Here is a 15,747-nt window from a genome sequence, read left to right as displayed (position 1 = left end):
AAGACTGAACTATTGGCAGTTATTAGGAAGGTCCATGTCTTGTTTCAGCTCATAATTTCAACTTCTTTTTGGTCTTCTTCCCCACACTTGGAGTCCTCAACAGTCTGCAGCACAACAGATTTACCATGANATGAATTTAAAAAATATCGAATAAATCAAAAACTTTATTAGACCCGAACTTGAAAATTGAAATATTCACTTTTTTAAACTTCACCTCTTTGGGTTCTTTTATGTTTCTATCTCAGTGGATTTTTCTTTATTATTAGTCTTTGTGCAATTATGAANTGCGAATTCTCACATGGTGGGACATTGAACTATCATAAATAGTAGATTAGTATCTTATCCGCTTATCTATGATAGATACTCTGATTGGCAACTTAAAAGCTTCANTAACAAGCACTTTTTGATTTTATTTATTTATTGAAACTAATAAAGAACTTTTTAAATATTATCTATGGAGTACATACAAATTTATGAGTTTATGAGGTTGCCTAACAAACGTCATTGATGATAAAAAATAGATTACGAATTTGATTTTTAAAATATTTATCTCCTCATTTTGTAGTTGATGTAACTTTGAGTTTACATATACTCATAAATTGCATAAGTTGGTTAATAGGAGAACGAGGCAAGTAGACAAATAATAACAATATAAAGAAAAAAAGACAATTTGAAACTTAAAAGTTCAGTAACTTAGGGAGACGGAAGGATACAGAGAGACATATGATTGATTGAAGGCTTTTATCAGGTCGCACTACACTAATTATAAGTAAATCCAACCACTACCAACGTTGTGATTTCATCGTGGTCGCAGTCCCCACTTCCACAATTGCCTGCTTTAAAGCTTTGTGGAATCTTATAACAAAATGCTCTCACCTTTTGCTTTCCTTTTCCCCCCTTTCTTCTGGTTCTAGCGCCACTGAAGTGAAAAATCAGTTTAATTTTGTATCTAATAGAATCTAGTTTTGCATCGTTCGAAAATAAGAATGCCTAAAAGATCAATTAAATACAGAATTAAAAGTATTGAAAGACTTTAAACTTCGAAGATTCTTGATCGGATCTAGGCTGCAAATATTGTACAACAAGATTCTAATATTGCACAAAAGAACTCTTAAAAAAAGAGAGTAATTGAAAGCGCATCCTATCAGTTTTTTTGTATCCAAGCCAATAACAAACTATTGCTCCACAAAACGAAAGAACAGAAATAAATGGGTCATTATTATCAGGCAAATTGCTTTGCTAATATACTTTCCTCATGAAGCATTTTATTCTCAGAAGAGGGAATCTTTACTTGCGCAAATGATGATTAACTTAACTGGAAAATTTAAGTGAGAAGATTGGCTGACAGACCTTCAAAGTTCAACCTAGAAGATATGAAGAGTCAAATGACTCTACAGCTACAGCTACAGCTACAGCCTGGAAACTATACTACAAACCTAGGAATTAAATTCTTGGTTCATGCTTGTATTCATATATGAGTTCATCGTATTTCCGAAATGAAAGGCCCACATAGCCATATAGAAAAAAAAAAAAAAATGTACGAGGAATAGAACAAAGCATTATAAGGGTAAAAGTTATCAGCAATACGACAGAAGCATGTACTTTTCTGATGAGCATCGAATATGTTCAGTTCCTTTTAGCGAGAAATGAAAAGAAGAGAGAATCTTACATAGGCTCTGTTCAATCGGGTCAAGTTGTGATTTTCTTGAAACAGTACCAATGCCCCTGCATGTTCATGTCCACGCGCACCTGCATTTTCTTAGATTGAAGTTAATATTTATTTAATTTTACAAAATAATAGAAACAAATTTTAATGTGAATGGATTTCTAAAATTTTAAAGAACAATTATAAAAACAGATACTTTTGAAGAAAAAGATTAACCATAAAGCAAGGTACAAAATTTTTAAAATCAATAGAAACATAAAGCCTAAAATGGATGAAAGTCCAGTTTCAAACCCCATGAACCGTATTTTAACTCTTTTACCAATACTTCGAAAAATATAATATATCGATGTTTCACCTTTACCTTCATCGATATTTTCATCAATGCCTCGTAAAATCAAGATGTAAACATTTGATTGACACCTATGTTAAAAGTTTTGTTGGGAGTTGTCCCTTTTTAGTCTAAATTAAAATTACATTATGACATATAGTGACTAAATTTTATCAGAACAAGCAATGATTTGATAATTTATTGAAAGTGTGAACAAAAGTAAAACAAATATAAAATAAGTTTCAAAATAAAAGAACCCAATACATTGACTTTGTGTGAACGAAGTTTTTTCCGAAGAGACCTCATTAAAAACTTATAATATATCGAGAATAAAATTGGAAAAAAAAAAAAAAAAAAGGAGGACAAAATAGAGAATCACCTGAAAAGAGTACTGAACATATTGGTATGTGCCCACTTTTATCAAATTCCATCCCTCTTTGAGCCCCCATTTTCCACCGCCACAACTAAAAAGTATTCAAAAAAGTAAAAGTAGATTTCATTTTCAGAAAAGATGGGAGAAAAGCTTTCAAAGACTTAACACTTATCTTTTGTTGCCCAACATACTCGGAAATCTTTCTGTCATCAACTAGGTACATAATATTCTCATATGGATGAACTTTGAATATGCCCGAGTTCCCATCTGATCACTGCTGGAACTAGAACAAAAAGACTTTAACTGTAAAATAATCCACTTCAAAATTTAGTCAGCAACTCAACACAAATTCATATCATAGAAAAGCCAACAGTATTTCCCCAGTCAAATCCTGATTCGTTTACAAATCGAAAGAAAGCTTTTANTAAATTCATATCATAGAAAAGCCAACAGTATTTCCTCAGTCAAATCCTGATTCGTTTACAAATCGAAAGAAAGCTTTTAAAGATATTCGATTTCGCGTTCCCCTTTCTAGCCATAGAAAATGGTAGATATTCTTGAATTTTAGTTCCACGCCATGCAGAAGTACTGCTACTTGCTGCTTTATTACCCCTCATATCCTACTACATGTAAAAGGTAGTACAGCAGTATAGGAATTTTATCCTTTCCTTCTATTCATGGCTATAGTATATCATGTGGGATCTATAAAATAAATGAAAAAAATAGATACTCATGTTACAAGAAATTTTGATCAATGACATGCATAAAAACATGATAAATTATACTAAAAATTAAGAAACCAATCAGCTGGCGGATCGATCTGAGATAATTGATTTGGCGAGAGAAGGAGAAGAAAACAAAATTAATAGGGTGATTGGCAGGTTAGAAATCTAGAAAGAGAGCGGANTAAGAAACCAATCAGCTGGCGGATCGATCTGAGAGGGGAACTAGAATCAATGAGTGGGATTTCTATGTTAGAGGAAGGAGATGAAGAAGGAAATGAGAATGGGTGGATAGACAGAAGAGAATGTTGAAAATTACTTAGTAGAACATATTTTTAAATGTCATTTTCNGATCGAAGATAGAGAGGGGAACTAGAATCAATGAGTGGGATTTCTGTTAGAGGAAGGAGATGAAGAAGGAAATGAGAATGGGTGGATAGACAGAAGAGAATGGTTGAAAATTACTTAGTAGAACATNTTTTAAGTAATTAAGAACATGTTTTAGAGTAATCTAAACACAATAAAGTAAAAGTGATTTTAACATTTTTAAAATCACTCAAAATATTGAAAAAGAAAGAACCTATCAAGTCTCTAAAATGTATGCTATCCTAGCTCTATAAAATTAAATCAAATTGGTTAAGGCTCAAGTAACTACAGGAAAACGATACGAGTGTAATACACGTCTCAAATAATGCTCCAAATTTCAATGTCTCCACGAACTCTAACATATTTTAAAAAATAAAAGAAATAATGCATCAAGTCTCTGGATGCATGCTTGCCTTGCTCTATAAATACGAGCTCATCTTGAGTTAACGAAACTTGCATTCCAAGTTGGATTACCAAGAGCTTTAACATTGGTCTAAATTTATTTCTTCAGAACTCTGTTTCTAACTCTCTACTCTCTATGGCTCCAGTGCCTAGTTCTCCCGTCAACGTAGGACACATCGATGATGTGCAAGAACTCAGGAAGTTTAAGCCTAACACTATTCCCGAAAGATTTATCAGGGGCGTACAAGAGAGGCCAACACCACCAACAGCTTTAATCTCATCCTCTGATCTTCCCACTATTGATTTATCCAAACTTTTAAAAGGAAACAGAGATGAAATATTGCAGCTAGCCTATGCCTGCGAGGAATGGGGATTTTTTCAGGTAAAGACTAATCGAATTTTCTCTTTTCAGTCAAAGCTTAAGAACAGGCAATGGAAACTAAGGCCTTGGTAATCTTTTAGGTAATTAATCATGGAATTGCTCAAAACCTACTAGAAAGCATTGAGGGGGAGGCAATGGAATTCTTCGGGCTACCTTTGGAGGAAAAGCAGAAGTACCGAATGGCACCGGGCACAGTTCAAGGATACGGGCAAGCTTTTGTGTTCTCAGAGCACCAAAAGTTGGATTGGTGTAACATGTTTGCTCTGGGGGTTATACCCGACTCTATAAGAAACCCTCTATTATGGCCAAAGAAGCCAACAAACTTCAGGTGGTTTTTTGTAATTCTAATATCACCATTGAATTAACTGTTCAGCTACTTACAATCATACACCATTTTGCAGCAATACTGTTGAGATTTACTCTAAAGAAGCAAGAAAGCTTTGCCAGAATCTATTGAAGTACATAGCTTTAGGCCTTGGCCTAAAAGAGGACGTATTTGAAAAGGCGTTTGGGGTGGCCGTACAGGCAATAAGGATGAATTACTATCCACCATGTTCGAGACCTGATCTTGTTTTGGGGCTGAGCCCACACTCCGATGGAAGTGCTTTAACTGTTTTGCAGCAAGGAAAGGGCAACTCAGTAGGGCTTCAGATCCTTAAGGACGACAAGTGGGTTCCTGTTCAACCTCTCCCAAATGCACTTGTGATCAACATTGGCGATACAATGGAGGTGTGAATGAAACTTTGTCTAAATAAAGAATGATTTTTTATCTTACAACAGAGACTTGACTCCTTTCTCATTGATTTATATGCAGGTTGTTACAAATGGCAGGTACAAAAGCGTGGAGCACCGAGCTGTGACTCACAAGCAGACTGACCGACTTTCGATAGTCACATTTTATGCACCTAGCTATGACATAGAGCTTGGACCAATGCCAAAATTCGTAGATAAAAACAATCCATGCAAATATAGAAGATATAGTCATGGAGAATACAGTAAACACTATGTCACAAACAAGTTACAAGGAAAGAAAACCCTGGAGTTCGCGAAGATTCCAACCAAAAACTCCTACTAAAGCATCACAACTTTCCCACCTAGGGATACCAATGCTCGATACTGTATAGAATTTAGCAGAGCAGTATTGTGACGTCAGCATTCAGCTAATATTAGGGGGAAAATATCAATCAACATGCAGAATGTACATCTTGTCTTTACTTATTTCTAAATTTAAATGGGTTGTACAGTTAAAAGTTAACTCTTGCCTACTTAAGCGTTGTTAGATTCGACAATTTGGTAATGGGGCCTCTGAGATTTGACGCTTCTCATGTCAAGTCATGTTCCATCTTTTGGGATTTTCAATCAAATAGCAGCTGTACTCGTAAGAAAAACAAGTGCAACATGACGAAGACGTCCCTTTTCAACAAGATTCTAAGAAGCATCTACATATGGGGAACCAACAACATAGTACGCCACCAGATTGTTTTAAAGCCACCAAGATAAGAAATGGAAGAGGCATCTATGACTATAATTTGGGTAAAGGACTTCTTGGGTAGTGGCCATAAAAGAGCTCATAAATTATGAATTTGTTCACATCTAGTGCTTCAATAGAAACATAAACTATTTCACTAATTTTCTTTTAGTTCTCTGAGTGCTAAGAACAAGCAGTCCACAAAGCGAAGCATGACTAGACCAAATGTAATAATGTCTTGAACAAACTAATTGAAAGAGCCCATGTAATAATGGCTTTTCATGCTGACCCACCACAGAGCTGGGCAGGTGAGAAAAATAGTGTTTCATCCACCAGAAGTTCAATCAGAAATGGCAGAGAGTGCCTAATGAAAGTAGTAATCTCCATTTGTTAGAAAAAGTTGAAGGGGCACAAAGGGTGCAGATAAACTTCACATGCAAATATCGAAGTATCTGATAAAATGTCTTGGAAGAGATGGAGGAATAACCAATTGGGAAGTAATAACTTATAAGTTAAAATTCCTAATTACGTCCTGAAGATTTTGTTTGACTAGGATCCAAATTCGACAAACATTTGGGCCCGTGAATTGTAACAAGTATTTGAGGAGAAAGACCAAAATGCTCAACGGGGGACAAAAAAAATCTAATTTAGAACATCTTATTGTCATAGAAATGTCCTATACCTTGAAACTAATCCATCTGGTTGAAGATAAATTTACTCGCGTTCTAGTGGACGGCATACAACAGAAGGAAAAGAAAAATGGAATTTGAAGTCCGGTAATAGGCGGAGAAATTGTGAGTTGAGCTGAAAACTTTAGATTTAGTTAACACGAAGTATAGATGTAAAACTTATTTCTTTATTTGGTAGCTGTGGGAATGGATTAGAAATAAATGGGCAAAAACGGTCAAGTAAGATTTGAAAGATTGACTAACAAATCATGCAAACATAGTTAAATTCATGCTAAAATAAAATTGTTAGCCAGTGAAATCATAATGAAGTCCATTTATCTTTATTGGAAGGAAACTAAAGTTTTGGATAGTAAAATTGGACCTTCAATTGGTGTTAATGATAAAGACTAAACATATTTAGATTTCACAATTGAAGATATAATTAAAAAAATTCTAAGTTTTAAAACAAATGATAATCAAAATAAGGAGACAAAGAAATTTATAATTCGAAAATTTATCTTGCTGATTGAAAACTTATGAAAGGTTTAGCCTAGTAACAATAACAATAGCGAGGTCCAGGTGAACAAGTGCATGCTGTCATATTCACATTGTTAGTGCCAATACAGGCGTGATGAATGTAAGCAGTCAAAATCACTCAACAAAAGCAATTATAAAATGATTGCAGTAGAAGAATTCCTTATCATGCCTCATTTACCATCCAAATGCATTAGCAATCTCAACTAAGACATTGCTAATTTTAACATGGGCGTCTGCTGATTTCCAAAATTACCATGGGCTGTGCTCATGTCTTAGGATCCAAACTAAAAGCTAACACTTTTAACTACTCCAAACGCTAAGCAGTTAGGAGAAAAGGGTAAAACAGGTTAAAATTGAATATCAAATGTAATAAAGTTCAAACATGGTTCTGGTCCTATACATTTATCATTATCTATATGTGAATTTATTCCCTTAACATTTACTAAATGTCACATTTAGTTTAGTAATAGAAGTAATCATCTATATCAAATGATGTGCTATGCTTTTGTCTTATTTTTAGAATATTACGTTACATGTGGAGTGATATTATTCAAACCATTAAGGTTTCTCATNATGTGCTATGCTTTTGTCTTATTTTTAGAATATTACTTTACATGTGGAGTGATATTATTCAAACCATTAAGGTTTCTCATATTAGCTTGTATCATGCCATCAGAAACTGAAGTATAAAGCTTTGGGGGGTATATTTCTGTTTCTTGATACAGAAATAAAATGTTGTGCAGAAAACATATAAATCCTCCAAGTAGGGGAAGGCATCATGAATGGAAACCGGGGAGTCATCGGAATGTGGCTGTAATTATTATGCGTGAAAAAATGACCAGAACCCACTAAGAATTGATCCAATGCCCACGAAGAGGAAGTCCTTTTCCTTTTTAATTTCTCTCCATTTCCCATCAGTAATAGTGGAAACGTCAAATTAATCCTTCACAACAACTTGCTTTCTTGATGTATAAAAGGAAGATGATCTCAGCGCAAGGGCCCCAAAATCCCACCCTCACAAAACTTTATTTAGTTGCAGTAGTCAAACATAATTATTTCAATGATTGAGGTATATAATTTTAATTCACAAAACATTAAAAGATGCAAGATGCAAGATGGAAGATGCATGATCAAGATATTATTTGTCTAATTACTCTTGGATACCTCGTGATTTGAGAATCTGAAGAGGACCGTNAATTATTTCAATGATTGAGGTATATAATTTTAATTCACAAAACATGAAAAGATGCAAGATGCAAGATGGAAGATGCATGATCAAGATATTATTTGTCTAATTACTCTTGGATACCTCGTGATTTGAGAATCTGAAGAGGACCGTCAATTTTGCTTCACTAACTTCTCCATTCTTTCTTCCACTACTCCATAGAATCCCAATCGCTCACGTTTTGTGGCTTGCTTTTCGCCATGTACATTCCCCCTTTCTTTCATTTCGAATCCCGACCATTATTGTTCGATCATATTCAAAAAACAAGACGAGATTCATTCACGTGCAAAAAAATTAACAATCGATAAAACCTCACCAACTATATTGTTGTCAGGAGTTGATGCGGCATTGTGGCGCGTTTGCGCGAAAATGTTCCATCAACGCCTGCAAATTTCATAGAAATTTCCAAATGAAAATGGCATCTCATCTACACTCCGTAAATTTTTCATAAAAACATATGTATTTCCACAAAATCTGTCCATCGTTCATAATTACCGATCACTCTTTTCCTCAGCGAGAGAGAGAGAGAGAGAGAGGGAGAGAGAGAGAGCGCGCACCTTTGGCGGCAAAAGATTATCTGAATCTCCATTAGAACGATCGAAGGAAGGAAAGCTCATTAATTAAGGAATAAAATTATGATTTAAAATTTTAAAAATCAAAACTTTATTATAAGACTTATATCTCATTAGGGTTTAGGGTTTCGAAATTGTTTTAGATTTTTTAAACTCATGAAATAAATATTTTCTTCCATTTTTCTTAGATTTTTTATTTATTTATAATTTTATACTAACCTATTAATCAAGATGAATATATTATTTAAAAAATTACTTAAAATAGTAAATAATATGAATACTATATTATAAAAATATATTTATTGATATTTAACTATCTATAATGATAATGAATTTATAAATAATTAAAATAATTATAAAACAAAAAAAATACAAAATTGATAAAAATAAATAAATAAATAAATAAAACAGCAATAATATTAATAATATATTAATGAGAAAAAAGTGGTTATCCAAAGTCGTAGGCTTTGTTTGAGGGGCAAAACAACTAAGGAACTAATTATTCAATAATAAATATGCAGATGGAAATTACAGTAATAAATTCAATTATTTTCACTCCATTTGCCCAATTAAGCAATAATCATCTCAACATTGGGATTTTCAGATTTTCCATCAGTTTTCTAATCATATAATAAGCATCTCAACTTGCTTAGATGGAAAAATGGTTCGAACAGATCGATTTTCTCAGTTTAATTTATACATTCAAACTCGTACCGCCAGCATCTCCATTGTCATCATCATCGTTATCGAACGATTTCCTTTTAGAGCTATTTCTAGTCATAAGAATCGTAACACTTCTTTGACGAAGAAGGCTGGATCATGCTAGGTACCTGAACAAGCTCGGGTTATCTTTGTCTCTTTCCAGATAGTCTCGGGTGATTAGATCTTCAATCCGCTTTTTGATTACCTTAAAGTCGGGCTGCAAATTCCCATTGTTTTTTCTTAGATTCCGGAAGTTAAAAGTAGATTAAAAAATCGAAGTATCGAGATGGAAGTGTTTGAGAGAACCTTAAACATGCGACCGAGTTGCTCGACGCACTCCAGCACCAACTGCTGGTGACTCAAAACTTTCCGACTCTTCATAATGCGAACAATCGATGCGTCAATCGCGTAACGTCTGTCCTTGTCGACATCTTCAATTACTTTCTTCTTCTCATCCACAGGTGGAAGAGGAATCTGCACAATGGAAGATCAAAACACTGCATCTTACAAGAATTGCTACGGTTAACAATGAGAAGGAAATATTAACAAGTGAAGAATTAGAACCTTGATCCTCCTCATTTTGTCTGTAAACTTCGTATTGAACTCGAAGTGATCAGATGGCGAGATAGTTTTAGTACTCGGCTCCTTGTTAAGAATCTTATATTTAGCACACGACAAGGAATGGAGTAGTCTCACAACGTCGTCATCGTTCAAATTTAGTTGTGTCATAATTTCTGAGTAACTAAGTCTGTCAGAGGAATTGAACAGCAGCAAGGCAGAAGCCTACGAACATACAAAAAAAGTACCATATAAATCAGTAATAAGGACTTGGAAGTAGAAAAAAACAAACTCCGAGTTCCCGAGAGTTTCGATTAGGTCGATGTACTAACCTGATAGGTAGTCACAATCAGTTCAATAGTTTTTGGTTCAAACTTTCCAATGATGTTACAGATACCCAGAGAGTAAATCCATGTAAGCTTCCTGTGCTTTGTTTTAGTCTGATAAAACTCTTTGAAAACCTCAACACATTTAACCTGAAATTCAAGAAAGAAGAGATTAAGATAAAAGTTGTACAACTTGTAAATGGTCAAACTTGAAACGAGACCTGTGCCTACCATCTCGGCCGGAAGGTTAAGATCGAAGGACTTGTAGCTAGGCCAAAACCCTGTAGTCAGGACCGTAACCGTCAAGTCGATGCCAGGATGTGCTTGTGGATTAGTGGTAAGATACTCCTCAAAGCTGGCTTGATTCTCCTTTGCCAAAGTCAAATCTGTGACCTAAGGAGACCCAAAAACAAACACATGTAATACTTCCACAATATCAAGCACTTTAAATCACAACAAAAATCTGGCATACCATGCCCTCCATCTTTGAGGTGAACTGACCACCACATTGCTGTTTCAGTTTAGTCAGAATACTTCTCTCGTGCTCGTCGTTAGCACTCTTATCAAAAAGAAGCCGTCGAGCAAGCTTTTTCCTGCAAATGGTTATGCAATTTATCATCATTATTTCATTTCTTGTAGTTTATCTCTAAAGCCAATAAATCTTAAGATCTAGAGAATTACCGATAAAATTCAGCAAAAAGATCTTTATCACTGATGTAAGCAAGCAACTTCACGACCTGCAAACAGAGAAGGGTTATAATCATATATCATCATCCATAAATCATCAAAGGCAGAAGGAATAGAAGATGGGAAAGAAGAACGAACCTTCTCCAGAGTCTCTTCAATGGCTTCATCACTCAGTTTCTCACTTCCACCTTTCTTAAGAATGTTATCGCAAAAAGTTGCAAGTAACTCTGCACTTGAACTTCCAGCAACGCCCTTGTTGCAAAAGACCTCAAAAGCCTCCTTGAGAGCCTAAATAGATGCACATAAAGTTTTAGTAACAATTTAAATCTTAATAGTTTTATATCACTATATCTTTTTCTCATAACTATGTGTACCTCATACTTCGCACATTGCAATAGACTAGTGAAAAACAACATACCTTGTGGAAAAGTGTATGATTTTGGAAGCAGTTGTTCACATATGCCAAATATTTATCATGCAGCTCGATCACTTTTCTTACGAACACCTAAAACGCAGATCATAGTTTTAAGATACCACGTGAGAGAGCAAGAGAGAGAGAGAGAGAACGCGAGAATGTGACAAAGGAAGATTACCTGTTCCTGCAAACCAATGACATCCCTCTTCTCAGCCTACAGAGAAAGAAAGAAAATAAGTCCTTAGCCACAATAAAAATAACCTTTCAAGATTGGTATAGGAAACTCATTAAATGTTCATGAAAAGTACAGCTCAATCATAAAATCAGCACCACAGCCTAGATCAAACACTGACGGAATTAAACCTTTTCTAAAGCACACACTCAGTTCCTAACTGCGATTCAATGATGAGGATGATAAGAACAATAACACACACAATTTGCTTATACATGGTTACCGTATTGGATGCCGAAATTATAACATGAACATCTAAAATAGTCTTGCAAGCAAAAGACCAATTTCTTGGTGTTATTAAATTATACAGCATTCAGTTTATTAGGCTCTTAGACCAGTTGAAAGACATGCCCATATATCTGTCTCAAACTAGAAACTTACATACGATACTTGATACAACACATCGGAAAGTCTCCAAAAGAAGAAAATAAGTTGTGAATTAAACAGCAAGATACCCAAAATTAATTAACAATCCAAAACCTGTTGGCCGATGATCAACCAAAATGACGAAACTTAAGATTAATATAATGGTATAATGCAAGAAATGAAAAACGTATAGCAGTTAATAACAAACCTTCTTGTTGCTTGCTGCATCTTCTGCTTGTTTCACCAAGGCAGTTCCCTCAGTAGTAACATGCTGTATGATCGAAATTTTACAAGCTCATAGGAGTTCAGAAGAACAGTAGACAAATAAAAGAAAAGTAATTTTGATTATTTCAAATGAGAAACAATACAAGGGTAAATTGAAGTGGTTAAATCACAAACCTGCTTAAATGTATTTGAAACTGGATCTAACCCCCGAGGAATTTTAGAGAACAGTCTGAACATTCGTGATAAGTCTTCCACCTAGAAAGTATCCCATAAACAGCAAAGGAGAAGAAAATATAGGTTCATCTTCATATTGAATAACCATTTACTTGAAAATAAAATATAGCAAATTGTGCAAGTACCTTGTCATCTCTAAGCAATGCATGACATCCAGAATGCTCTTTTTCAAGCAGTTGGGTAGCATAGGCAGACAACAGTTCATGTTGAACTTTCTAGAAAAGAGAGAATGCAATACATCAGCTACAATTATGAGGATGACCATCATCAAAGAAGAATGAAAAAAACTAGTACCAGCTAAGCTAATCAGTTGGAAGTTTACTCGATCAAGAAGACTTATTTTAATTACAAAGGCACTAGGAAGATAGAACAAACCTCAAGAAGTTTAGGCTCACTGCTAGAGTGCAAATAATGTGAGACTCTATCCTTCTCACGTCTTAGACATTCCTCAGCCTAGAGGGTCCAATAAAATGAGTAAGTAATCCTACCAGAAAGATAAGATTATATTTATCTACTAAGCAAAAACAAAAGGAATTACTTTCAACATATAATCAGGACAGGAGTCTTCGAGAATCCAGTTAGAAGCCTTTCGAGAGTAATATGCAGCAGTGTCTTTGAGCATGGCTGTTTCAAAGTCATTTTCATAGCAGTCCATTTGCCCCATCCCAATCTCCACAAATATATCTAAGACATTCTTTAGCAAAGCCCGGTCAATTTGCTCTCCTTCACGCTCTTGATCGATCTGATAGGAGAAATCTAGTTATGCATTGCAAAACTTAAGATGGTGCACAAAATAAAAGGCATCAACATACCAGTGATATAACAGCATCTCTAACTTTTGCATTTAACTCCTGGTAAATCTGAAGTAACACAAATATCAACAACATATTCTATTGCTGTGACTCGCAGAGTTGAGGTAAACACAACCAGGTAAGCCAAGCAAAGAGGCAAGAAATATAACATGGTAAGAAAAATCCAGTGCAGTTTTTGGTGGTAACGTACCAGATCACGGAAGCAAGTCAGCCCAACATCGTGAAGAGGTGGAAGTGACCTTCGAGCTATAAAGTACCGATCAAGATAATGGAAGAAGCGAGAAAGCCACCTAACCATCACTTTGTGGTTGGCCCATCTTTTCACAAGCTCTCTCAACATGAACTCATCATGTTTCTCCCTCAAAGATGGCAATACCTGAACAGAAAGATCAACTGTGAGTGTCTAAAACAACAACTAATGATACAGATATAATATATGAAACTAGGACTAACAACACAATGTGCTGTGAAAGATGCGATCATATGAGACTACAGAAGCATTTTAATTTCCCCAAACAAATGGTGAAATTAGAACATTAAGGACACTGACATGGAATTGATAGGAAAGAAATGCTCATGATTCTTCCGAATGTTGTAGTGTGTCAAAAGTTTGACATATGAAGATAGTACTAAATGATATCCGGCCAGCAGAAAGATAAAACAGCAGAAGAATTGTTCAAACTAGCTCATTTGTTAACAGTTTGACAAGATGATTAACTTCGTGTCGGTTATTTCTAGCTTGACGGGGAGTGTCAGTTGTTTCTAGTTATGTTTCCCTTTTGGTTAATCAATATATTTCTATTTATTGTATTATATAGCTTTAAAATTATTTCCTTATATGTAAATGGGTCTTTCTTCCATTTAAGAACTCCTTTCTTCTTATAATAAAATATACATAAACTATTATCTCTCTTATTTAAGATAATTTTACAAATGTATCATATCTAACATACATGTATATATTCTCAGCAAACTTAACCATTTACATCACCAAAACAAATGTCTGCTAAATTTCATGTTACGAAAAAGATAATGGCCCAAAGGTCATGGAAAACCAATACATAAACTACATAGTTCTTACCGATGAAGTTATGTACTCTTCAAATGATTCGCGGTACTTATCATACAACTGCTGTGAGTAGTCGTGTGGAGGCTTTTGAGTACACATATTATAGATGGTTCTGCAGATATGTAAGTCATCATAAATTGAATTAATCAAACTCCATCAAACCAACCTTCAAATTGCCAAGTAAGAACGGTAGAAAGAATTTCACCCTCACCCACCCACCAAAAAAAAACCTCTCTAATAGAGCGGGAAATCGAAGAGAGTCTCAACCAATTCAAATTCCTTACGCTCAAAAGTAATCTAATTTTTTAAGAAACCAACTTATCAAGAAAACAGAGAAGATTATAAGCCTTCAAAGAGTATTGAAATGGGCACTAATTGTAACTCCCATTCCAATCCTCCAATGAGTATCCATCCAATAAATATAAAAAGCGAAAACAAGCATGAACAGAAGTTTAGAAAGATTAGTACGTGTAGAGCATCATGTAGTCTTCGGAGCTGAACTGTGGCTCCGGAAGTCCCTCTAGAATGTTCTTCAATTTCGTGATTCCCTTTTGCATGAAGTCCCATCCTTGCTCCAAATCAATGGTCTTTCGCTCGTTCATCGTCGTATTATCACCAACTCCTATTTCTACAGATGGGGCCATAACATTCACAATCAGATCACACGCCAATCAAAACACGAACAATATCGGAAACGGAAAAGACAACAAACAACAAAAATTTCAAATTCCCAATTCGAATATGAAATTTAAGCTTCAAAGTAACAACATAGATTAACATCAGTGAAACTCATCCTGAATCACAAATTTCAATCCAACTCCCACTCAATAGCGAAAATGAACCATTCATGATCTGAATTACACCACTCCAAAACAATCTTAACACGAGTAACAGAAACAACAAACAAAAATACATTACTATGATCCAGAAATTTGCAGACAGATCAAATAAAAAAAAAAAAAAAAAAAAGAAAGNAAAGAGAGGGAGATACTGAAAGCAGATTCGAACCAAAACAAAAAGAAAACCCTACGAGGAAACTGATTCAATGAGCGGAAAGTAAAACCCTGTAGATAGCGATCGAAAAGGGAGATGAGCGAAAAGAAATTCCGATGGGCGTTGGTGGGATAAGTTGCAAAGTGCTAGCGAAGATTTTCTTTGATAATAATATTTTTCAGTTTCTATAATTTAAAAAAAAGAGAGAGAGAGAGAGAGACTTAAAAAATAATATCTTGGAGTAAATTTATTTCAAAAATTAAAATTATAAACTAATAGAATTTTATAATGAAATTTAAAAGATTTTAATTTTAATTTTTATCTAATTTTAATGAAATTTAAAAGATTTTAATTTTAATTTTTATCTAATTTTAATGAAATTTAAAAGATTTTAATTTTAATTTTTATCTAATTTTAAT

General features: G+C 34.5%; 2 protein-coding genes and 1 long non-coding RNA gene across 6 annotated transcripts; 1 reads left to right on the top strand and 2 right to left on the bottom strand.

The window, feature by feature from the left end:
• Positions 1-612: 612 nt before the first annotated feature.
• LOC111800100 lies at positions 613-8,774 on the bottom strand. Of its 4 annotated transcripts, none has more exons than XR_002815965.1 (6): positions 8,695-8,774; positions 8,454-8,521; positions 8,222-8,354; positions 2,374-2,644; positions 1,670-1,749; positions 613-919 (listed from the first exon to the last, which is right to left on the bottom strand). It is a non-coding gene; the product is annotated as an uncharacterized LOC111800100 (long non-coding RNA). The 4 variants fall into 4 exon arrangements; XR_002815968.1 differs by having other exon boundaries at positions 2,374-2,641; XR_002815967.1 differs by having other exon boundaries at positions 8,633-8,716.
• Positions 3,619-5,417, top strand: LOC111800099 (protein SRG1-like). Its single transcript, XM_023683679.1, has 4 exons — positions 3,619-4,239; positions 4,320-4,567; positions 4,641-4,968; positions 5,054-5,417. The coding sequence occupies exons 1-4, from the start codon at positions 3,994-3,996 to the stop codon at positions 5,312-5,314; spliced, it is 1,083 nt and encodes a 360-aa protein (XP_023539447.1). The 5' UTR covers positions 3,619-3,993; the 3' UTR covers positions 5,315-5,417.
• Positions 8,775-9,184: 410 nt separating the features above from the next.
• Positions 9,185-15,512, bottom strand: LOC111800098 (cullin-1-like). The gene is made up of 20 exons (XM_023683678.1): positions 15,312-15,512; positions 14,804-14,970; positions 14,348-14,447; positions 13,457-13,642; positions 13,267-13,314; positions 12,993-13,196; positions 12,830-12,907; positions 12,580-12,669; positions 12,395-12,475; positions 12,204-12,266; positions 11,576-11,611; positions 11,401-11,487; positions 11,121-11,270; positions 10,977-11,032; positions 10,768-10,888; positions 10,527-10,688; positions 10,302-10,445; positions 9,976-10,194; positions 9,718-9,885; positions 9,185-9,628 (listed from the first exon to the last, which is right to left on the bottom strand). Exons 2-20 carry the CDS (start codon positions 14,935-14,937, stop codon positions 9,527-9,529), a joined length of 2,229 nt encoding a protein of 742 aa, XP_023539446.1. The 5' UTR covers positions 14,938-14,970; positions 15,312-15,512; the 3' UTR covers positions 9,185-9,526.
• Between the last annotated feature and the right edge of the window lie 235 nt (positions 15,513-15,747).

The sequence above is a fragment of the Cucurbita pepo genome, chromosome LG08 (genome assembly GCF_002806865.2).
Source record: "Cucurbita pepo subsp. pepo cultivar mu-cu-16 chromosome LG08, ASM280686v2, whole genome shotgun sequence".
In the NCBI taxonomy this organism is placed as follows: Eukaryota; Viridiplantae; Streptophyta; class Magnoliopsida; order Cucurbitales; family Cucurbitaceae; genus Cucurbita; species Cucurbita pepo.
This window is presented reverse-complemented; position numbering and strand designations above follow the sequence as displayed.